The sequence below is a fragment of the Chiloscyllium plagiosum genome, chromosome 38 (assembly GCF_004010195.1).
Source record: "Chiloscyllium plagiosum isolate BGI_BamShark_2017 chromosome 38, ASM401019v2, whole genome shotgun sequence".
NCBI classification, from domain to species: domain Eukaryota; kingdom Metazoa; phylum Chordata; class Chondrichthyes; order Orectolobiformes; family Hemiscylliidae; genus Chiloscyllium; species Chiloscyllium plagiosum.
The window spans coordinates 16,224,676-16,249,248 of NC_057747.1; the positions used below are offsets into that span (position 1 = coordinate 16,224,676).

Consider the following 24,573-nt stretch of genomic DNA (forward strand, 5'->3'; position numbering starts at 1 on the left):
TATGATATCACACAAACAGGAGACCTTTGTTTAAATGGGCTTCATGTTAACAATGGCTCAGGGATAGGGTCTCAGAATCTTCAGTATAATGGTTAGGCTGTGCTAAATCAGCTGATCTCCACTGAGATAGCAGCAGTGCTACAAATGACCACATCACCTTGGATCTATGAGTGCAACTTTAGCCTCATCGTGGATTTAGTGTTTTGGCACGGACTGTTTATTGACAAATCACCTCATCCTTTGCCATTTTGAGGGTTGCATTTTGCCAGCATCTTCTGATTTTAGTATCACATTTACAGGGATATTTTCCCCACAAGCTCTTCCATGATGTATTAAAAGGACAATGAATTGGGAAATAGGTGGAATTTCAGTGGTTGGCAAGCTCTTCCAAACCATATTGATGTTTATTAATGCAATCCTTAAAAGTATGCAGAATGATTGTGGAAAATCATAGGTACGTCAGCATTTCCTTTGTTTTTCCAATTTTCTCAAAAACTTACACTGCATAGAAGCTGAGTATGGAACGGATCAGGAGTAAGCAGTTACATTGTTCACGTGAGCCAGAACAATGAGTATGGCTAAGGCATGTCATCAGTTGCCACACAATTACACTTTCCAAGAGCAGCTATGGGGAAATAATCAAGCTGGCAGATTGTGGTTGACTTTCTTCCACCCAAACCCAGGGATGATTCTCTGACCATTACCAGGGTTAGCTGAAAACTTTATTGTGCACGGGCGATATTTATAAAGCCACCAATTGAATTGCCTTACTTCTAATTGCCAGTCACCAGAAGTTGAACCTTCCAGACAATGTTTTTTTTGAAGATGGACAAGAACACAACATATGATTACACTCTGCGCTGGTGCAATGGCAAAGGGGGCAGTTCCTCTCTAACCCCCATGTCACAGGTGGCAACACAAATAAGTTCACACATGCTTTTTCTTTCTTCCAGTATTAAGCTTTGGACAGGGCAAAATCTGGGCACAAGCACAGAATATTGCAAACAATTGTGGCATTTCTGCACCAAAGCAAATCAAAACTTTACTTACTTGTGTAGAAAGACTATTTCAACGTTCACATCATCCCTGTCCTTGTGCAAGAAGTCCTTTAAAAAATTGGAGACACTCTCCAGTGTGATGTGTCCACACACAACTATATGCCTGTTAAAGTGAAAGTAGACCAGGTCAAAACTAGAGCTACGGTCAAAGATTCTTACGTTAATGCAGTCTTATTATTTCACCAAATAGATTAGGAAGACAAAATGGTGGTGTTGTGACAGGAGGTGGTGGGCTTCTGTCTGTGAAGAAGCAAGAAATGCTCATGGACTTTTTAAGAATCCTGTGTCCATCTAAGAGAGGGGAGCACAAATTCATCAAATAGATCAAATCCCAACAAGATTTCTAAACTTTTCTCCCTCTACCTAATCCGCTCTAGATAGCTCAGTACTAGATCTTGCTTTACTCTTGATCAAACCCACATGAGGTAATGGAAATGACATGTAAACAAACATCTGATTTGGCAAACGCACAACTAGTCAAATCCCAATCTGGAGCAGTGGCAATTCTGAGACCGGCAAAGACAATGCTGTGAACCCAGATCTGTTCTCTTGCACTGACATCAACAACAAAAGATTATCCTCTGCCATTTCCACAAGACTGGCCAACAACTCTAGATCTGCACACTATTTGAAAGCAGTGGAAGTTTGGAGATTACGAAATATTTTACCTAAAAACAACTGGTCCTTGGAAGAATGAAAGAGAAAGAGGGCATAGTAAACAGGAAGAACAGAGAATAGACAGTTGGGCTTTAAAATACCTTAGTGATAATTTAGTGCTCGGTTTTAATGTCTCTCAAATAATCATTTGCCACAGGGAAAGGTTTGTGGCTGCCAAAGTAAATTCAAATTTATGCCCTGAGTACAATCAAATGTAAGAAAGAATTAGTCACAGAAACACATAACCTGCAGCAAGGAACGAAGAGTGTGTCCAAAGACCAAAACTATAGGGTGCCCCTTTAATATCTGGTTTCATAGTGTATCAAACAAGGACCCATGAGCCCCTGATGAATTCATGTCTTCTTTCATTGCTGCCTTAAGGAAAAGATTTTAAAAAGTTTGAAATGTGATACAAGTGGAATACATAGTCTATGAATATTGCAGCAATAAGATTAATCTTAGTGCTTTATGATTTGAGTGTTGTGTAAGGTTTTCTATCATGTGTTGAGACTGATGAGTGGAAATCAATTGTCAAGTCTGATAAAAATCTAACAGGGCAGTGAAGAGTTATTGAGGTGACATGGTAGATTTAGTGCCAGACAAGCAGAGGTACAGATGGGTGTACAGCAATTAGACAGCTCCCAGCATAGACAATTTCAAAGCAGAGTTGAGAGTGACTTTTTTGGCAAGACATGTTGTATAAGAGCTGATAGTCATTTAAGTTGATTGACAAATAGAACTAAGTTTTGATGCACCCTTTATATGCGCAATTTCTGCTCCAATAAATACCTTGACAAAACCAATAGATCTCGTCACACATCTACAGACTGACCCAATAAAGACCTTCACAAATTAATTAATCCTTTCGAACTCCAATGAGCCACTTTACAAACTAACTCCAATAAAACCCTCCATATACTCAATATACCAATTCACAAGAACTTCTCACAATCCCGATTGTCATGGTTAGATGAGGTACTGGAGGGGTGGCGATGCCTGTGGATCTACCCTCAGCAGAGGAAGAAAATAAGATTGGGCTCAAATATGAATTTTATTTATTGTTGACTAGAAAAGTTGGGAAGTGTTGACAATATCCAATCAATTGAAAAGCTGGGTGACTGTTGGAAGTCATAAATAATGGAAATTATAAGAAATACATCGACACTATGTAAACATCCCAGAATCCTCATTCCACTGTATGCACATAAATGCTGAAAGGGTGGGAGGTGGGGAATTGTTTTTAATTGATGGCTACATTTATAGTCATTCTACACTAAAATAATACTCGTAGACTATTGCAAAATGTAGAATAAATCAGGCTGAAGCATTAATGGCAGCGATTGCCATTGTTGTGCTGCTCTTCAGGGATATTTCTTCAAACTTGGTCAGAAAATAACCTAGAATTTTAAGTAATTAACCTAGAATTTTAAAACAAATATGCAATGGGCTCCAACAGTCATGGAAAACATGTGCAGTAGCTGCTTTGCACTTTTAATAAAGACAACTTTATCCATTAATTTGTTGATCTCTTGCGCAGTTAAAGGTGCAGGACTGTTCAGTGTTTTACTCAGTACAGATTGGGTAACTGGATATACCATTGATTCCAGAGACCTCACGTTCTCTGACATAATGTATTGACAGAGAGAGAGAGCACTCTGAGCAGACGATGTTCAAAACATATATCAGTCAGCATCTGGAAAGAAAAGGCAAACAAATGATGTAGACATTCAGGATTTCTAAGTCGCTTTCACTTTCAAATACTGAATGTCCTACATTTCATATTTTTCTTTCAGATATCCATTTGCAATTTTTTTTCCTTCTCTCATCTCCAACGTACTTTCTGAAAAAGTATTTACCATGGATTGTATCTTTAAACAGTGACTGCATTTCAAAAATTATTGACTAATTGCAGTGTTTTGGGAAGTCCTGACTGAGATTATGAAAGACACTTTATAAAAACCAAGACATTTCTTTCTTGAGTTGCCTATTAAAATATATTTAACTTTGGCTTTTAATGTTAAATTTTACAGATGTTGACGAAGGAACTGGTACGTGGAGTATAATTATCTATGAAAGAAGCTATCGTTGTGCTCTAAAACACGAGTTAAACCCACCAGTGAAGGACAGATGCTTCTTCCAGACTGCTCTTGGCGGGTTTGAAGAACATTATGTGATTAGGATCTCATGGGAGCATTTCAATTTAAAATAAGATTCTTAGCTTGAAAGAAAACTGGAAAGGACAATGTGAAGAGTTGCAGATGTGCTTGGAGGAGGTAAAGCGAAGAAGAAGTGAAACAAAAGCGATTATTTCTCCAAAGAATCATTTGTAATTATGGAAAAAGAGAGCATGTGTATACTTGGATGTATTTCATATGTCAGTGCCTTTATGTGTTTGTTTTGTTCAGTTTGTCCTCATTTATATTGCAGAGCTACTTCAAGTAGTAATTCTATAATAGACTTGGCTGTGGCAATTTGCCCATTCATTTTGTATGGCAGATTCAACATCACTAGTGGCAAAAGACAAACAGCTGTGGTTACCATGTCCGCATTTGCTTGCAGATTGTAACTTGCAACTTGCCTTTCTGACTTTCATTCTGCAGCAAAGTCCTGAAACCACATCTGAGTTGATCCAGCCAGGATAATGGCGGCCGACTGACTGAGCAACCTTTTCCAGTTCTAGTTGCTACGGCAGTCTCTGAAGGTGGGGGTGGGGTAATCAATCACATCTTCATGTGACTTCTAGCCTCCTACAGAGGCAGCAATGTTGGCCGATTTACCTCATACTCTGACAGCGCTGTGAAGTAAATACAGCATTAGAGAATTTTAAGCAGACAATGTGGCTAAATGGAGTTTTGCCAACAGTATGAATCATACTGTGGAGTGGAGAGGAAAGGCTGGTAGTATTTTTCTTCTGTCTTAATTATTTTAATTCAAACTGAGTATTGCTCATACCTCTGGGCACCCTTCCTGAGAAATTACTGGGGCTGATTGTATGAGGAAAGTGATCTGACATAACAGTACATATGAACTGATCGTACCTCACAGGTTATGCCATTATAACAAATTTTTAATCTTCCTCGGAATTCAGTAGAGGAACTCAAGGGGTGTTGACAACACTTGCTGCTTCAACAAAAGTACTGATTAAAACAGCTCAGTTATAATCATATGGACCAGGAGGTCTTGTGTTGTTCCACTCCATACTGAGTGAACTAGGGAGGCACAGTGGCTCAGTGGTTAACACTGCTACCTCACAGCGCTAGGGACCCGAGTTTGATTCCAGCCTCGGGCGACTGTGTGTAATTTTTACATTCTCCCCTGTGTCTGCATGGATTTTCTCTGGGTGCTCCGGTTTCCTCCCACAATCCAAAGATGTGCAGGTTAGGTGAATAGGCCATGTTAAATTTCCTACAGTGTTCAGGGTTGTGTAGGCTAGGTGTATTAGTCAGGGGTGAAACTTTATTGCTGGAACAGCACAGCAGGTCAGGCAGCATCCAGGGAACAGGAGATTCGACGTTTCGGGCACAGGCCCTTCTTCAGGAATGGGATTCCTGAAGAAGGGCCTGTGCCCGAAACGTCGAATCTCCTGTTCCCTGGATGCTGCCTGACCTGCTGTGCTGTTCCAGCAATAAAGTTTCAACTTTGATCTCCAGCATCTGCAGACCTCACTTTCTCCCCGTATTAGTCAGGGGCAAATATACGGTAGGGAAATGGGTCTGGGTGGGTTACTCTCTGGAGGGTTGATGTGGATTTGTTGGGCCGAAGGCCCTGTTTTCACATTGTAAGGATTCTAATTCTATTAGCAGAAGACAAGGACAAACAGAAAACTGGGCGAAAATAGAGAGAGAGGAAATATCAGAATCACTGTAAAAGTGAAACAGAGTCAAATATCTATTTTCATTATCACCAGTGTTGGGGCAATAAGTTGGTGAAAAAAACTACTGGATGTGGGAGGTGAAAATCAGGGATGATTGGCGCTCCTGACCAAAGTCTACTGAAGGCAATATCAGTATTGGCAGCGATAGTCGCTTTTGCCAAACCAACTGGTGGCAAATCAATGTGGAGCCTATCTCTGAGAGAATAGTCACTTGAGAAAGGTAAAAGAAGATTGTTGAGCCTGTGGACCTCCAGAAACATTTAACATCCTCAGAAAAGGAAAGACTAAAATTTGATTTTTTTTGTTCAAACCACTTTGAAGATACTATGATGTTTTGAGTCCATCAAACTTTGGCCACATTTTAGTTCCAAACTCGTGAAAATGTCAACACCATGTAAGATATTGTTTGGTTGGCACATGTCCTGTGAACCCTCATGTCAAGAACCATGTCTTATAATGTAGCTGCGCAAGTCTTGGTGTGATATTTACCAAAGAACATCAAAACTGAGCAGGATTCAAAAGCAATATCCACTCGGTTCAAACCTATCAGGAAACTTTAGGTAGATCAAGAGAGAGATGTTTAGCTAATATTCTCCTCTATAACTATGAAGGACTAGTTATTACACTCTAGCCACAAGTTTAGCAAAGTCATAAAAAATAATCGTTCAGTAAGAGACCACCTGGCATACTGAGTCTATGTTAAGAGCAATTTGGTTAATCCCACTCCCTTGCACTTTTCCTATACCATAACATGTTTTCCTCATGTTCCTTTGAAGGCTACTATTGATTCTGTTTTCAGAAAATGTATTGCAAATCCTAACCACTTGGTGTTTAAGAAGCTTTTCTTCTGGATCTTTTGTGAAACACCTTAAATCTAGCTCCCTTGGTTTTAAATCTTTGAGCCACTGAAAACAGTTCAATCTTACTTACTCTATTCAAACAACTTCAGGATTTTAACCACCTTTCAAATCCCTTCTACCCTCAGAGGAAAACAACCTTCCTCCAATCTATAGATGCAACTGTAATATCTCATCATTCTACATAATTTCTGCCTTCACGTTCTTTCTAAAGTTCGGTGTTCAGAATTTGACAGAATGCTCCAACTGGGAATGAACCAGTGTCTTACTCAGAAGGCTCATTAAAGTTAAGAACAAATATGATTAAATTTAAGATGTTGAAATAACAGATTAGAATTCACAAATTATGTAGGCACAGAATTCCAATCATTGCCCAAAAATAATTGAATGCAATAAATGACCGGGAGTGGATTAAAGATAAACAAGGCTTTGACATAATCTGGGAGAGAGGAGGCAATTATTAAACAACAAAAATGGCATTGTTGATTATTTTGAAACCCAGGGATGAGTTCTTAAAGTGGTATAACAGAATTGCTGAGGGGTGGGATAACACAAGCAATCAAATAAAAAGCAAGCAAAATATTTTGTCTTATTACTAATTAAAATCTCTGGGTCTTTAAAGGGGAGTAATTATACTTGTATAGAAACTTTTAAAAAATACTAATTTAACAGAACATTAAGCAACATTATGTTGGGTGAAGAATGTGCAACTTTGATTAGACAATTACAGCACATCTGAATTAATGAGATCATTAGATTAGCTCCCAATTGATGTAATTGATAATTTGGGAAATATTCAACATCAATTAAATTCTTTGTTAATAAAAACCTTACAAAAAATCGTCTTTTGGTAAACTCATGTTGAATGTGTAGTTTACAAACCAGAATAAAAACATCTGGCTTTTCAGACAAGCTCCCCACACTACTCTCCTCACAGAGAAGAAAAGGTTTTAGTGATAAGTACAATCAAATGAATATTAAAGACTAGCTGGTACTTTGGATCTTTTCTTGTCATTTAAATTTTTTTTGGTACCCCAAGTATCATTTCCAGAATGGCCAAAACCTTCAGCCTTGGATTAAATAGAAGACATTTGGTTGTAAAAATAACTATTAAATGATCACTCTTTCTCCCTCCCACCCACCTACCTATGTTTTAACAAGGGGAGTTTGTTTTATGGGGATTTGTGCCTTGCCTAATTATGCTGCTACACCAATCTGATGTCCAGTCACACTGTGCAGAACCTCCCATGTAAGCAATTTCTATAACTGCTGCAGAGTCCTTGAGCATTAGAAATTAAATATCAATACCAGAACAGATAAACTGAATAGAAAAGATCAACGTAGTTTTTTTTTCAGATTGCATGAATAATTATTTTGGATGTTAACTATCTTCTATAAATAAATGGAAAAATGACAAGAGGTTGAATGCGTGTAGTTTTGGGACCCTGTCAGCAACAGCAGGAACCAGTTGCTCAAGGCAAGACACTGAAAGAGGCTGCTGGCAGTACTACAAAGGTGACAGGTACAGCCTTATGCACTAACTCCAGAGTCTCAATGGCTCAGGAAGTTCTACTGGGATGCTAACTGCAGAACACAGACAGGGCTTGGTGGAAAATGAAGGAAACGTAGGGCCAGAAGTCTCTTCTAAATCACCAAGGAGTTTGACATACACCCACCACCAGGTTGCCGGACACATGATGCATACACAAAAATATTCTGAGAGGACTCAGATACATACCCATCACCAGACAACAGACACATAAGACATACTCACAAATAGCAATGATAGCAGATATATTCCAACCACCAGACTGCCAGCCATCTGATGGATACCTGCAAATACCCTGCAAGATTCAGACAGGTACCCATCACCAGACACTTAATACACGCCCTGAAACACCTTGGCAAGATTAAAATACATAACTGGACTGTCAGATTTCAGCACATATTTTTTAAAATTGTCTGACATTGATTGTAAAAGCGCAAATACAATACTTTCACACACAAATTCAGTATCCAAAGAATTTGGGAGTAATATGAATTATCTGAGACTTCCCTCCCCAGACAGCCACCATTTCAGAAACAAATCCACCATCACCAGAATAAGAGGGAAACAGACCTTCCAAGACAAAAATCCATGACCAAGATGTAAAACAGTAATGAAAGTATCCTTACCTTATTGTGGAGGAGGAAAGCATTTGGTGCAATAGTGACTGAAACAAGTGATCGTTAATCCCAAGTAGATGCCTCCTAAACTTCATTCCTCTTTTGTAACAATGCAGCACTGTTTCAGTCTTAACTTTTGATATAATTATATGAAGAGGCTAATTTGGAACAGAGTCCAAACTAATGTTTGAGCACAAGAAATTACATTAAACTATGAAGAACACCTTTAAAAAAACCTTGTTGACACAAATTGTGGAATCAGAATCCTTGTTTACATCAGATTTTTGTACTCAACAGCATTTTGCACCGAATTAGATGTTAACATTACAACTGACATTTTACAATGTTAGGTGTTAAGACTACTTAATAGTGCAAAATACTCTTGATATTTTTACTCTCTTCCATTATAGCTGCTGCAGGACTTCCTCATCCTGCGAAGTGGGAGATCAGAGATAGGGTACAGCTGGCATCGTTGAGAAACGTCACTTTATGCCCTTAATAATGCTAATTCACAGGAAGCTCAGCTGGCATTTGCATATTGCTACCATTCCTATCTTGTGATGAACTATATTATACCTTAGACATTGCACAGGTCAAAGTTGCAGTGCAATTCATGAATTCCAAATGATAGTAAGATTCTCACTTGCACCAGCTTCAGATTACAGGTTGCTACAAGTTTAACATATTCATTCAACTCATCCCAAACCTGAAAGACAAACTAAAAGGGAAGATGGAAAAATGAACATTGGGTTATTTCCATAATCAATGCACTAAGTCCCCTGCTTGCATTGGTGCACTTAGGAATGATCCTCACTTACCATTGGCAGCCATTAATGTCACATCCTAACAGCTGAACAGCTGACAACAATTGGATTAACCGTGCAAGCGTCAACATTGTGCAAGCAGTGGGTAGCATATTGGTAGTGGTGGAGAATCTTTTTCTAATCTCTTGAGTACAGTACTGAAAATACTGTAGTGATAGTAAGGAGTGGGAATCTTCCAGAAATTACTAATTTTTCAGCAGATAGGCATCAATGTTTCCAAATCTCTGGAAAGGGAGCGAAAGAGAGATACAACCAATGCCTGACATTGTTCAGAATATGCATACATGTGGCTGATATCTGGCAGTCCATTTATTTATTTTTGTTGAGATGGGAGCAGGGCTTGGGAAGCAACTATGTAACTGCTCAGACCTTAGTTATCATAGTGCTTCAATTTGACAAATACTTCAATGTTTACATTTTCAGAGGCAAAACCAGCTTAAAACTCTCAGCGGACAACCCGACTGAGCACAAATGTTATTGGAAACAGGCAGCAGTCAAACACAATTATCATTCATATTAAAGAGGAAAGGAATAAACAGCACAACAGAAAGCCAAAAGACATAAAACACAAGGAGAATAAACCAGGGTTATGGTGAATTAATGTGCAAATGCAGCCATGCAACAGAGAACCCAAGGGGCTGACAGGTTTAAGAGCAGCTCCAGCATCAGCACCAGACTCAGCCACACCTCTGTCTACTGCTCTAATCCTCATGTCATCGCATTTGTGCATTAAAAGAATAATTGTTCTCACAGAAAGTGCTGTTAGGGTTGTAATGTGATCAAGCTTCTTAAAGAACGCAAGTTTCAGAAAGATGATCAAAGAGGAAACCGTGGTACATTTTGCTTTGCGTGTCAGTCTGCACCAGTGGTTGCCTGCTTGGGTGCATTGGATTCACATAATGCAACTTCATAATCTGATGGCAGGCTTTATTTGTTCTAATTCTTTTCATAGACTGCTTATGAATAGTGACAGCCAACAAACTGCAAGCTATCTTAATTGGTATTTAGACATTCTGTTGCTGTACAAAATGAATGTTTATGTCGAGGGCTACATTGATATGTTAAAATTAGAAAGTTGGAAAATAAGTTGTTTATAAAATGTCACTTCACATCAACTTCCTCTTGACTAAAAAAAGTTGACTCATATGAAAGACAAGAACTCCAGCCAGCTATCATGGCTGAGGCCAGAAGCCACACTTGCCAGCTGTGGTTAAAGATGCTGCATGGCTGTAAATTACAACCACATGGTCTTCCTTATCTACTGGGCAGGGGTTCTGAAGATTCTGACAACTCATTCTGTCAACATTAGGCTCCAAATGAAAACCAAAATGTTCGCCAAACATAACATATTGTCAATCTTCTTCTGCTAATGGGCAAATGAGACTGAAAAACAAAGGATACTGACTTTCACACAGTGTTTCCCAGCTATATAAGCACTGATGCAAAGTCTAAGTGACTAAAGGCTTTAAAAATTTTAAACCACACATAAATTAAGACAGTTTTATGAAATTTTATCTCCACCAGGCAGTTTGTGTGCTGATGAAAGAGCAGAGTTTCACTTAGGGTGGGATTGAAAATCTGAGGGATTCCACAAAGACAAAAATTAGCAGAAGCAACAAACAATGACTATCTCCAAGCAAAACGCCTGCTCAGCCAAGCAGACAGCTGACAGAGACTGTAAAGCAAGCCAAAAGCATTTAGAATCGGAAGGGCTAGGAGTTAAGGCCTTCAGAGTTTGGGGGAGTGGAAGGAAAGGGAGGTTTAGGGGACTTTGACTGAAAATCAGGCCATGGCTTTAGACCACACAGTATTGCAGAACTGAACACTGGTGATAGATGAGCCTCTGGCAAGCTCTCATGAAATGGTTTCCATGGAAGAGTCACATGGACTTTAATGAAACATGGAAAATACAAGCTGCACGCAGGAAATAAAGTAGTTGAAAATGTCAGAGCAATGGAAGAACTGACTACAAGTTTAGATTTTTTTTTAAAAAGGTTTGAAATAAATCATTTTAAATGACATTGTAAATATGAAAATAAAGACTATAATATTATCCTTTCTTTGGTGAAAACCAAAAACAAGGCAGCTAGAAGAGTTTGGCTGCCATGTTTTTCTTCAGACTCTTCTTTGTCCACAGACTAATAAAACAACAAGAATTCGTGTTTGAGGTACTAACAAAATAAAAGTTAACAACTGTGACATGTGCCTTATCATAACCTAGGACTCCAAAGACAGTGTGACAATCCTAACAGTAACATCTGACATCACAGCACAAACAAATTATTAGATCCGTGGGTCAGAGGTCACCAATAAGGGTTCAGAGGTCACACAAGCACACCTTGTTTGGTTCGACTTACTTTCTGCCTCGAGTCGCATTAAAAGTCCCTCCATATTTCTTCCGATTAAGGATGAGAGCAGCAATTTCTGGTACGTAGCGAGCAAACATTGCCTACATGCATGAAACAGAAAAAGAAAATGGCATGCAGAGAGTATTCTACTGCAATAGAGGCAGCAGAGGCCCATGGGATACTTACTTTCTTCCATTAACCGCACTATAGGTACCACCATATTTCTTGCGGTTTCCTATTAATTCTATGATTTCAGGGACGTAGCTCGCAAACATGGCCTAAGAAGAAGATAGGAGACAGAAGAATAGACTAAAAAGAGAGGCCAAAGAGGGGATGGGATGCTGTGTTCTAAGGTTCAGAAGATGTTCTTAAGATCTGAAATTGTAAAAGAATTAGTCAGATCTGTGAAGAAAATCTCAGCTCTGCTAAAACTAGAACTCACAAAGCAAAAAGGCTAAGCTTTTACAAAAGAAGGGTTTTTTTGTGCTTAGGAATCTAAAGAAATTGGAGCTTTTTGAAATAAAGTTGTGAAAATATTTCAGCTACTAAAGAGATATTTTTCTAATAGTACAGTAGAGGTAACAAATAAGTTATGTTCTCTAAATGAATAAATGAGGCCAGGGACTCAGAAGAGCTTGCACCAGTTTAGTTTGTGAGTTTTAGGAAATTTTTCAATGAAAATAATTGGACCAAAATCATGTTTTGAAAGAAATAAAAATGTTTTAAAAACACAGAGCTGATCATGTAACAGCCAAACAAATCCAAAAAGTCTGCTCACAAGATTCAACATTGAAGGAAAAAAAATGCAAAAGCAATCAAGAGAAAATTTCTATCTGCCATGTTTTGTGCAACAAACACTTCGCTTGTGATAGGTTGCATCTGAGAGCTGTATCTGGATGAGTTTCCGAATGATTTATGTTGGGATTCATTTTCAGATGTCTCCATAGGTGAGCTTTTACACGAGGTACCAATAGTCTGTCCCATCGTCACGCATCATAGTCAAGCCAGATTCTGTTCTCAGATGACATGTGCTTTTTCAAATGGGGTGACTATATGCTGATCAGCTAGTTCTCCCCCTCCCATGTTCCAGAGGTACTGAGAGTAACAGCAGCACCATTATCACAGTTCTCGGTTTGGGTAGAATAGATAAAATGTAAGACTTCCTCAACCTCTTCGTTCTATCAAATGGGTCATCTACCAACTTGGCCATCAGGCTAGGAGATAGGAACCTAGATGAACCACTGATTTGTTATGTGCTTGTCAGCACTGACAATGTGATAACACTTAATTATTGATATTACTTTACTCTCATGGCCTCAAACACCAGAATATTTGTGATTTTAAGTCTATTTTGGTGCAGAAGTTAACTAAGATCAGGACTGAGTCAATGTGAAGGCCGCTTCTCTAGACAAGTCTAAATTGAGATCAAGGTCATGGTTTACAAGGCAGTAGTCACTCCCAATATGCTTAGTGAATTAGACAACTCGACAGCAGCCATCCTAAAGCCCTGGAGCAAAACCACCAGCCATGTCTTTGCAAGATCCTGCAAATCAGGTAGCAACAAAGGTGTTCCCAACATTCCTGACATTGAAGTGCTAATCACACAAAACCAGCTCCACTGGGTAGGGCATTCCACACATATCTTAACACAAGTCTCCTGAAGAAACTGCTCCACTTGGAACTTAGACATTGCAGAGGACTCCCAGGAGAGCAATAGAAACTCTCTCAGGATGTCCTAACGGCATCCCTGAAAAGATCAAACATCCCTACTGCTTCATGGGAGTCCCTAAGTATGTGATGGTCCAAAAGCCTCACTCAGGAAGGCACTGAAGACCTTGAAAGACAATGTCTTTCTGAGGGTTCTACAGGGGAAAGGTCAAGCCATTGGAGAAAGCCACCTGAGAACCCACCAGCTAGAGTAGAACCAAGCCATCCTCAGTCCCAAGGCTTGCCTAAAGAAGAGGATGTTTGCTGAAATATTTATTTTAGAAGTGACCAGAAGTGGCTAATAAATATTTACTATATCATGTATGTTGTGACTGAATTGCATATGACAAGAAATACTTTAAAAACAGTACCTCATGAGGATGTGCAGCAGTTTGAAGGAGAGAATTATGGATCCAAGACTTGCATTTTGAGCCTAATTAAAGGTAACTACAATAGGAAACTAGATTAAGAAGTACAACAATGGAGATGCGATGGCAGACTCTCAAAGGAGATATTGAATAATTCTCAGAAAAGATTGATCTCAATGAGGAAGAAAGGCTCTTTAAGAAGGTTGCACCATCTTTAGCTAAATAAGGAAGTTAGGAACAGGATCAAATTGAATGGAATGTTGTATAATTCTACAAAGACTAGAGGTAGGTCAGCAGATCGACAGAGTTTAAGGACTAGCAAAGGATGACTAAATAAAGGTTGGAGAAAGAACAGGCTGTTCTGCTATAACATGCGTTTCATTAACACAAATTCACTTTAACACAATTGATGAGTTGGGATCACTCTTTCTTGGTTATAATGGTGTTGCTATTAAGTGATTTTCTTATAACACAAGAGAACGGAACTACCGTATTATAGCAGAACAAACATAGAGTCTCAGAGGAAGTTAGCTAGTAATATAAAACAGATAGCAAGAATTTGGACAAGTATTTATATAAGACACTAAAGCTATTGATGGTCCTTTAGACACTGAGTCTGGGGAATTGGTTAAGGAAAACATGAAGGAGATGTTGAAGAGTTATTTTATGTCTGTCTTCATGCAGCAGGCTTAGAAAGTTTCCCAAAGTCACTTGAAAATTAAGAAAAAGGGAGAGAAGAACTTAAAACAATCACCACCACAAGGAAAAGGGTGCGGGAAGCTATTAAATCTCAAATCTTACAGGTCCCCAGTAACAGTTGGCATGTATCTGGGGTCTTTTTAAAAAAAAATGCGGCTGCAGAGATAGTTCAGGTATTGGTTATTAATCTTCCAAAATTCATTAACTTTTGGAATGGTCGCAGCTGATTGGAAAATAGCTCATGTCACATCAGTAGAAGGGAGGAGGGAGACAGGATGGTGCAAACGGTATGTCAGCTAGCCTAACAGTAGTCATAAAGAAATTGCTAGATTCTATTATTAAGGATGTTAAAACAGGATACTTGGAAAATCACACCATGATTAGGTAGAGTTGACATGGTTTTGGCGAAAACAAGACCACGTTTAATTAATAGATTACAGTTCTTTGAAAAGGTAGCAATCGAGGTGGATAAAGGGAGAGCTGTAAATGTGCTATACTTGGATTTCCGAAAGCCATCTCATAAGGTCCCATACTAAATGTTATTGCAAAAATAAGAGCCCATGGTATAAGGGGGTATTAGTATGGGTAAAGGATTGATGAGCTAATAGGAAGCAGAAAGGAAGAAATGGGTAATTTTCAGCTTTCAGCAAACAGTAAATAGTGACGTGCCACAGGGATCAGTGCACGGACCTCCACTATTACAGTTGAGATCAATGATCTGGAGCGAATGATTTGGAGATGGGGATTGAATGTGTGACAGCTAAATGTATGGTACTCATGACAGCAAAACAGGTAAGGAAATATGTAATGAAGAGAAGGTATAGATGCTGCAAAGAGTTATAGACAGATTAAGTGAGTAGGCAAAAGTTTGGCAGATGGAGCATGAAGTGGGAAAATGTGAACTTGTCCAGTTTGGTATGAAAACAAAGAAGCATACCAGTTAAATGGAGAGATATTGCAGAACTAGGAGGTATAAAGACACTTGGGAGTCCTTGTACACAAATCACCAAATAGTACTTTGCAGGTACTTCAAATGACAATTAGAAGTTTGGCATTTATTGCAAAGAGAGTAGAATAGAAGAGTAGGGAAATTTGACAGCAGTGTACAGGTCTCTGGAGTATACTAGATTGCTGTGTACAATTTTGGTTTCTTTATTTGATAAGGTATATAATTACATTAAATCCAATTCAGAAAAAGTTTACTTTATTCATTCCTGGGAGGAAGGACTTATGAAGAGAAATTGAAGAGGTTGTGTCTTCACCCATTGGTGTTTAGAAGAATAAAAGGTGGCTTTCTCGAAACAGAGGACTTGACAGGGTGGATTCTGAGAGAGTGTTTCTCTTTGCAGGAAACCCCCAAATTAGGGAACACAGTTCAATAAAAGGTCTCACTTTTAAGATAGAGATCAGGAGAAATTTCTCTTGGATGATCTTTAGTCTATCAAATTCTCTTCCCCAGAAAATAGTGGAGGTGGAGAATTGGATTTATTCAAGGTTAAACAGATTTTTGATAGACAAGGGAGTCAAGGGAAATGGGAGACTGACAGAAAAGTGGAATTAAGTCTACAACCAATTCAGTCACAATCTTATTGAATGGCAGAGCCTTTTCATAGGACAAAACAGTCTTTTCCTGCTCCTTAACCTTGTGGTCCAATGAATCATCACCTAGCTGGATTTCAATGCCTCAGTCTTGCAATTAAAATACATTGTCTAAATAAATGAACACCTTAATTGATGCTGAAGATTTTGGATTCCATAGCCCAAACAATGACTGCTATCAACATCAGTGAATGAATACTAACCTTCCTTTGGGGTACATTTCAAAGCCGTCAACATTGTATCTGGCAATGTCTATGATGAAAGCATTCACCCATTAATATCACCCCTAATAATTTCTGAGTTCATGTCAACAATGGTTACTAATACATTTGGTTTATTCTCATCCAGGGGTACAGGCTCTACAGTGCATTCTATAATCATGTGTTTGTTAGCAGTTGGAGAAGGACACAGAAGGGCAGGGCTCCTGAAACCGCACTAAAAAAAATCTAAAACATACACTTTATTAAGAGGAACAAATCACACAAAAGGGATTATGGTCAGTGGCATATGTGGAAAACTATTACATAAAACAGAACTGCTCAAAACAGCAACCTGGCACTATCACATAAAGCAGGACAAATGTTTTCTACATTATCTACGTCACTGAAAGTTGCTCATAGAACTGGTTTTAAAATGAGTAACAGCTAAAATTTTACTAATTTTCACCAGCTCATTTTAAAAACACAGAAGATTAATAATACATTTTGATTGTATATAATCCCGCTCACAACATTAAAAAAACAATTTGCATTCATTAATTATGTCAGTATTGTTTTATCGTATTTAAAGGCAACTCTACCCTATTAAAAAAAAAAGCAAATATTTGAAGAAGTGTACATTTCAGTGTGGAAATCAACAGTGAATTATACCCAAAATTGATCTGTAGATTTTTGACACTCTGCCTGATGGATGTGGCCCTGCGTAAAATGGACTGGAGTAGTGCCAATTTTGGTGTGTGGATACCATCGTATTGAACAGAACTGCTCCTAAATCAGAACAGGAATTGTATTAAGCCCAGCAACATCATTTAGGCTAAAAAAAAGCAGTTGCGAGATGCCCTGCAGCTCTTTTCTAAGGTTCATGCTATGGCAGTGTCAAATCGTAAGGCCATCTCAATAAAGTCATTTCTACATTGCATGAAAATGAAGTCACAATCCAAAGTAGACAGCAGGACAGGGCGAGTAAATGTGATGGTTTTGGATGCTTTCCACAGCATAAGCAGCAATTTAGTGGAAGTAAAATGTACATTTATGCCTAACTTTTATGATTTTTAATTACTTAAAATGAGCAACACAAGCAGATGATGAGCTGTGGGATATGATCTATATCCCACTCAGCTGGTAACCATAATTCATTTGCAATTGTTAGCTGAGAGTTGTCAAGTCATTCTGTTATAGGAAATAAATCGTATTTCACAGCTCAACACATATCTTTGATTTACGTTACACCTGGCTATAATATAGCTAAGTATGGAATGCTTAATGACAACCCAGGGTGCTCAAAGTGGAAAATGTTCCATTTCCAACATTGATATTCACCCATCTTAATGAACATTAAAATGCACTTTTTTTAAAATCCTCAAGTAGTGAATGCTCATAACTGACTCTTCAATAAAATCCTGTGTCATCTCCTCTCACCTCTTACTGATAGGCAATCAAGGGATCCAGCAGGAATAGCGAATGCAAATCTTGCAAGTCAAAACTTTGATAAAATATGTGGCAGACTGCACAAGATAGTGGATAATACATTTGTAATTGTTTAATTGTCCAGTTTCAAGATAGGGTACCTACCATTAGTAGAATATTGCATAAAAATGGATACAGAGTAGTCTGTTTCCCTCACTGTGTCCTCTCGACCCCTAGTGACTACACAACTGATGGTAAGCTCAAAGGGAGGTGGTTAATTGATGTCTTACTGTCTACACAGGCTGCCTGAGATGGATGGGGTGGGTAATGAGACATTGCTAAGACTTGTAGAGTCAGGGAGCTTTACTTCAAGAGAAAGGGGGAGCAGTTTAATTCATATTATTAAAAAAGACATCAATAATATGTATTTAAGTAGGTGGACTAAGACATAGGAGTGGAGTTTTCTGGAGTTATGTTTTAAATGTAAAATATTGCAGTGACATCCATAGAACCATATAATAATTGCAACAGAAAGAGGCCGTGGATGTCAGTTTGCTCGCTGAGCTGTAAGGTTCGTTTTCAGACGTCTGAAAACGAACCTTCCAGCTCGAGCAAACTTACATCCAGAAAGAGGCCATTCAGTTGATCATGTCTGTACCCACAGATGTTGCTCCTAATTCTCAAAGGATTAACCTGGTGGCACTTCAGTTACCACAGGGAATCAGAGAGGCTTTCTTCACAGGTGGGCCTGGGGTTTTCTGTTTATTCTCTATCTCGGAGGAGATTCCATGGTCACTGGGTGGAAAGGAAGGCATGTTCATTCAAGATGTTCATGATGCTGCGAAGACTAGATAGATTAGCTGATCTTCTCCTGTCAGCCAATCTTGCATGTTATTTTATAATCCAGGACCCTGACACTGTAGTAATCATAACAAGATCAGGCAAGCGGACGTCACAGAATATGAGTTGCTTGATTGGGGCTGTTAATGTGGTCTAATCAGGGAGCCCTGATTGACAAACTAAAGCAAGAATGATTTGGAGATGCCGGTGTTGGACTGGGGTGTACAAAGTTAAAAATCACACAACACCAGGTTATAGTCCAACAGGTTTAACTGGAAGCACACTAGCTTTTGGAGCTATCACCTGATGAAGGTGCATCGCTCCGAAAGTTAGGGTGCTTCCAATTAAACCTGTTGGACTATAACCTGGTGTTGTGTGATTTCTAACTTTGTAAAGCACGAATGTCAGACATCCTGACTTTCCACATGTAAATAAATGGTTGACTGGAGATTGGCTTTGTGAAGTTATTTCAGACACAAGGTATTACTCTGCTGCTAGGTTGGAGCTGAATGTAATCAGTTTATCTTTTTAAAGATGCACAGTCTGATTGCTATATATACCTGCTGAAGTTAATTGGAAGCCAATTGTGTTTGGTAGACCCTATCATAAAAGACAGCAGGTCTACAGCTGCTACAGATAGGTTTTCCAGCAGAACAAAATATATCTAATATCAGAATAAAGAAGCAAAATATTAAACAATTTACAGAATACCCTGCCTATTTGCCAGTTAGCAAGTCTGCTTTACTGACTGATCTCAACAGTGGGCAGCTTGCATGCTTAAACTTTAATACATCCACTCAGCAAAACTGCATGAGAAAGAATTAATGGCATCCCCTGCTGTTGAATAAAATACAGTCTTTCAACATACTGGACTGTTTTACAGCACAGCTGCACAAAATAGGCTGAGGGGCTTGCTTTGCAGTCAATTATATTACAAAAAATAATATTTTTCTAAAAGTCTCCAAGAGGGTAGAGTTGCCTTTGAACCAACTTACTAATGAGTCAACATGTTATTTCCCCCCCTTCACGACTAAGTTGTTTTCTGTGAAACCGCAATATTTTAAATGTAACATTTGGAATTACTGTGATGTTTTACTTTATAGTTAGATGCTTCACAACGTTGCAAATGAGGCTATTGTTACATTAACAAAGCCACTGTCTGCCGCCTGCCATGTTCCAATTGATAAATTATAGTACAATCTCAAATAATACTTCAGGTATTAAAGTTATAAATTAATTGTTCACTTCTTATAATTATATTGGTATTTATCAATAATTTTAGCACACAGTAAATTTCGTTGTTCCCTGTTTTTGAGAGCCTGTTTGCCTTAAATCTTAAAAAGACCATCACATAATTCCATTCCAAGAGAAGCACTTAGAAGAAAATGCCTGATAACATACAGTTTAAGCATTAAAACACCCTGGGGATGAATAGCTCTGGCTGCCTTTGCAGAGTCAACATATGGCAAGGACAGTGGGGTGCGAACATTAATGGTCCTAATCTTCCTCAGTCACAAAACATAATTCAATGAACCCCCACTGCTTTGCCTCTATGTTGCCCAGAAACTGTTTGCAAACCTGCCAAGGAATAGGTAAAAATAAAGGCCTCTTCTTCTGTCAAAACAGTGGAAATGTAATCAGCACCAGAACACTTGTACCAGTTGTGATTTTTACAGGGCCAATCGAGTGGATGGCTAATAGTACAGCTGCACATTGGGGATGGGCGAGTTACATTCTTGGAATCAAGAGCAACTGCATCTTCCGTGGTCAGAAAGTGCTTGTGGTTCTGAAGTCCTATGTGTCTAAAATGTATTAAGCTAAGGAAGCCCAAATGCCAAATAGTTTAGCCAATTGTCCAAAAGTGTGCTCTCATGCTCTAAGGAGAATTGCAATTGCTTATTAAATGGCAGCTTGTTGGTGGGCCCTACAGCTACATTAGGTAATTTGATTGAAGTGCATCCTAACTGTAACAAATAATTTTAAGCAAGTCCAATGATTGCTCCATTTTGTTATTCTTTTCACTTTTGGGACTGAAATTAATCAAATCTTTGTAAAATCCACCTCCCTCCCTCATGGGATGTTTCCAAGAGAATTGGCCAGAGCCTAAATATAATTTAAACGTGTAAATGAAAGAGCATCAGCTCAAAACGATAACTCTGTTTCTCTCTACACAAATGCTACCCAACCTGCTGAGTGCTTCCAGAATTTTCTGTTTTTATTCTGGATTTCAGTATTTGCTTTTGCCAAAATAGACTCAATTGGACATCCTCAACTATCTGCAGATTCTGGAAATTTTGAAGCTGTCTTTACACCTTCACTGTAGATGATGGGCCTGTTATTATGGTGGGTGTTGCAATCAAGGCAATATACATGGTTTGAATACATGAGAAGATCTGCAGCTGGAAATGAAGAAATCACTTGTGAGACAGTGAGACAGAGACATCTCCTTCAACCAAATATTGAAGCTATACTGAGGATGGGGCAATTCACAATGGCTGTCAAGTTAACTACTGCCTTCAATGTTTACATCCCTGGATCTTTCCAAACAACAGCAGGCGGTACTTGTTAAATCTCACAACCAGCAGTGAATAAATGCATCCTGCAGGTAATAGGTACATTGTTTGCTCAGGCCACAGAATTCAGTAATTTCTCCATGGAAACCAGCCAACACGAAAGAGCCCTGCACTTTTACCATCTGGTCTGATTCCCCACAGTATTAGGTTTTATTGGTGGTGTATGCATGACAATACTTTGCTTTTAATGTCATTTAATTTTGAACAGGAAAGGGTTGGAATTTGTGTCCATGTAGCTGCTCTATATTTGAGGGATTAGACACTCTCCCATTCACCTTTGCTTTAGAGAAATCTACATTAACACTAAATTTTGGGAGGAGGGAGTGGTCAGTTAGCTGGTCTGTAATGCAGAGTAACATCAACAGCATGGTTTAATTCCTGCACTGGCTGAGATTACCATGAAGGATTCTCCTTCTCAACGCTATCCTGAGGTGTAGTGACCCTCAGGTTAAACCACCACCATTCATTACTCTCTCTCTCTAATGAGAAAGCAGCCTTACTTCAAGGTCCTGCAATGATAAATGGATAACTACAGGGAGGCCTAGTTAGACTAGCTTTACCTATAATGGCCATGATCCCACTGAGACATCCTTGGACATGGGTTGCTGAGATCCGATAACTTGATGAAACAGATTGTCAGGATGCTAATATTGATCAAGTAAAGGGGTAAGGTGGTGGTGGTAGGGAATCTTACAGTATAGGTAGGAAAACAATCATCATTACAACATTCTGCAGTCCTTTGTACAAGTCTTTACATAGCAGCATTGCCACAGAACCAATTCAGAAAGGAGTGAGCAATAACAAGTGGCAGGATGCCTTACCTACAGTCCGATAAGAAACATTCAGCAGCTGCCCCAAGATTCAAACAAGCTGCATTCTGAGTTAAGTTACTGTGCCATCGATGTGCAACTTCCTCAATAGATCTTGCAGTACCCAGCTAAAAAACCAAATTTCTCACCACTATCCTAAACTTTACATCAGTGAAATCCATGACCTCACTACATTTTTCCACAACTGCCTTACACATCAACCACAACTCTCTCAGTGTTAGGAGACAAATTAATCAACTTGTTTGCCAAGGCAGCACAAGATCCAAGGTCGAGAGTGTGGCGCTGGAAAAGCACAGCAGGTGAGGCAACATCCAAGAAGCAGGAGCATCGACGTTTCGGGCATAAGCCCTTCATCAGGACATTCCTGATGACGGACGTTTGTCCGAAACGTCGATTCTCCTGCTACTCAGATGCTGCCTGACCTGCTGTTCTTTTTCAGCACCATACTCTCGACTCTGATCTCCAGTATCTGCAGTCCTCACTTTCTCCTAGCATAAGATCCAGGGTTTTACAAAATTTAATGGCAGAGTTTCCTATAAATGGAGGTTGAATTCTTGCTTATGGTACAGGAAATAGGAGTTGTGAAAATTTTCTGGTCTGGAAACCGCTTTTTGTACGTGAGGGGTCAGGGAATTGGAGGGATTGATTAGGGAGTGGGGTGGCAGTGGAACTAGGAGGGAGAAGACATACGTCACAGTGAATCATTTTTAGGATTTTGACCCGTGCACCCTCTTATTTGGCACAGAGACAGAAATTCGGCCCTCTAGCTGAGGTCAGATTATGTTAAAGCAGATCAAGGACACGAAGGTGTCTCCACATATTCTTGTGGGTGAGTCAGCATAGTCAGGCAGGTGAGGCAGTCATATTACAGATGTCCCCAAACCTAGAAGACAGCTTAGTGCACTCAAATAACTTCATGTAATGTATTGGCAAGTCAACTTCATGACTTCCAGCTTTCTCTCAGATCAATTACTTGCACACCTCCTCAGTTACTATTTCCACACGTTTCTCCTCATGTGTGCCGAATTACTGGTGAAGTGGCCCCTTCTACAACTTTATAAAATGAACACCCAAAGAGTGGATTGATCTGTACTGTTTTTATGTGCAGCCTTCCCCTGCAAGTAAACAGAAAAGAGATATGTTTAGATTAGATTCCCTACAGTGTGGAAACAGGCCCTTTGGTCCAATAAGTCCACACCGACCCTCCGAAGAGTAACCCACCCAGACCCATTTCCCACTGACTAATGCACCTAACACTATGGGCAATTTAGAATGGCCAATTCACCTGTCTTGCACATCTTTGGGAGGAAACCTGAGCACCCGGAGGAAATCCCCATGCAAAACACGGGGAGAATGTGCAAACTCCACACAGACAGGCGCCCAAGGCTGGTGCTGTGAGGCAGCAGTGCTAACCACTGAGCCACCATGCCATGTTGGAATGAGAAATCAAAGAAACGTATGTCATCCAAGTGGCCAGGTCAATAATCCAATCATGTCAGTACCTGAACATCAATTACACATGTATCTGCTGTTGGCAGTAGCTTCCAGATTTAATGGGACACAGAGCAGAAAAACTGGGAGGATATTTTACCAAGCATCAAGCAAAATGCAGTTCAGACATGGTGTGGGGAAAGTTTAGAAAATTCAGCTCAGTGTAAAGATATTTACTCTTAAACATCTTCCTCACCTGGATCCCAGGATCTGACCAGAGCTGAGACAGTGCTGATGCTTTCAGCAAACTTCATCTGGGTTGGTTTGGCACTACTTTTGCAAGAAGTCTCTCAGCTTCAAAATCAGTTTTCCCAGACAGACCTTCAAGTTTCTATTCTTATTTATTGACTTATTCCAGCCATTTCACCTTCTTGCAAGCAGCAGTATTGGGTGAACGATGCTCCTTTAAGGGCTGTTACCCACAGATAACCTATTCTTTGACCCCACTGCACTCCAAACTCCTCATGTTCTGTGCACTGGGAGCGCAGTGAGATGGTGGAAATTAAGCAATCTCATATTCTGATGCAGAATCAGGAAAAAAATATAGTTCAAATGTGAAGCAACTGATGTGTACAGATTGTATTTACCACCACAATACTGGGATCCCAACATCTGGTTCACAGTGAAATGGAGCTATTCGTGGGAAATGCACACCATTATCAATAGAGGAGGATCTCAATGGTGAATTCACAAAAATAAAACTCACTGCCTGATAACATATGCTGTGAAAGACAGACAGGTGAGTTACAGGTTTCTTCTGGATAAACATTCATACGTTGATTAGGTTCTGTTTTCTGGACTATTTACATTTGGTGGGCTGAATCCTTTTTTTTAATGTCTCTACAAGAGGAATATATAGGCACACTGCTTCCATTGTGTCCCATTCTGTTCTTTCTATCAGACTAATCCAGGATAATATGGTCAGCACCTTATTCCATAAAAAACAAAATCTAAGAAAGTTAGATTGAAGGCACTAAAATTTGCAAGTGGAAACCCATAGTAATCTGTGATGGTGTTTCTGTATGGCGTTGTTTAAAAGTTTCACCGAATTGAGTGT

At 39.2% G+C, this 24,573-nt stretch overlaps 1 protein-coding gene across 36 annotated transcripts in view; it reads right to left on the reverse strand.

Annotated features, from left to right (window-relative positions):
* The window catches only part of kcnma1a (potassium large conductance calcium-activated channel, subfamily M, alpha member 1a), an 847,042-nt gene that overhangs the window by 235,359 nt on the left and 587,110 nt on the right, over positions 1-24,573 (reverse strand). For 31 of the 36 annotated variants that reach the window (XM_043678944.1, XM_043678946.1, XM_043678948.1 and 28 more), the window contains 2 exons: positions 11,971-12,062; positions 1,051-1,161 (listed from right to left, as the gene is read on the reverse strand). In XM_043678944.1, coding sequence (XP_043534879.1) covers positions 1,051-1,161; positions 11,971-12,062 — 203 coding nt within the window. Of the gene's footprint in view, positions 1-1,050; positions 1,162-11,793; positions 11,886-11,970; positions 12,063-24,573 lie in introns of all 36 variants that reach the window. The other 5 variants (XM_043678947.1, XM_043678945.1, XM_043678974.1 and 2 more) reach the window with 1 other exon arrangement.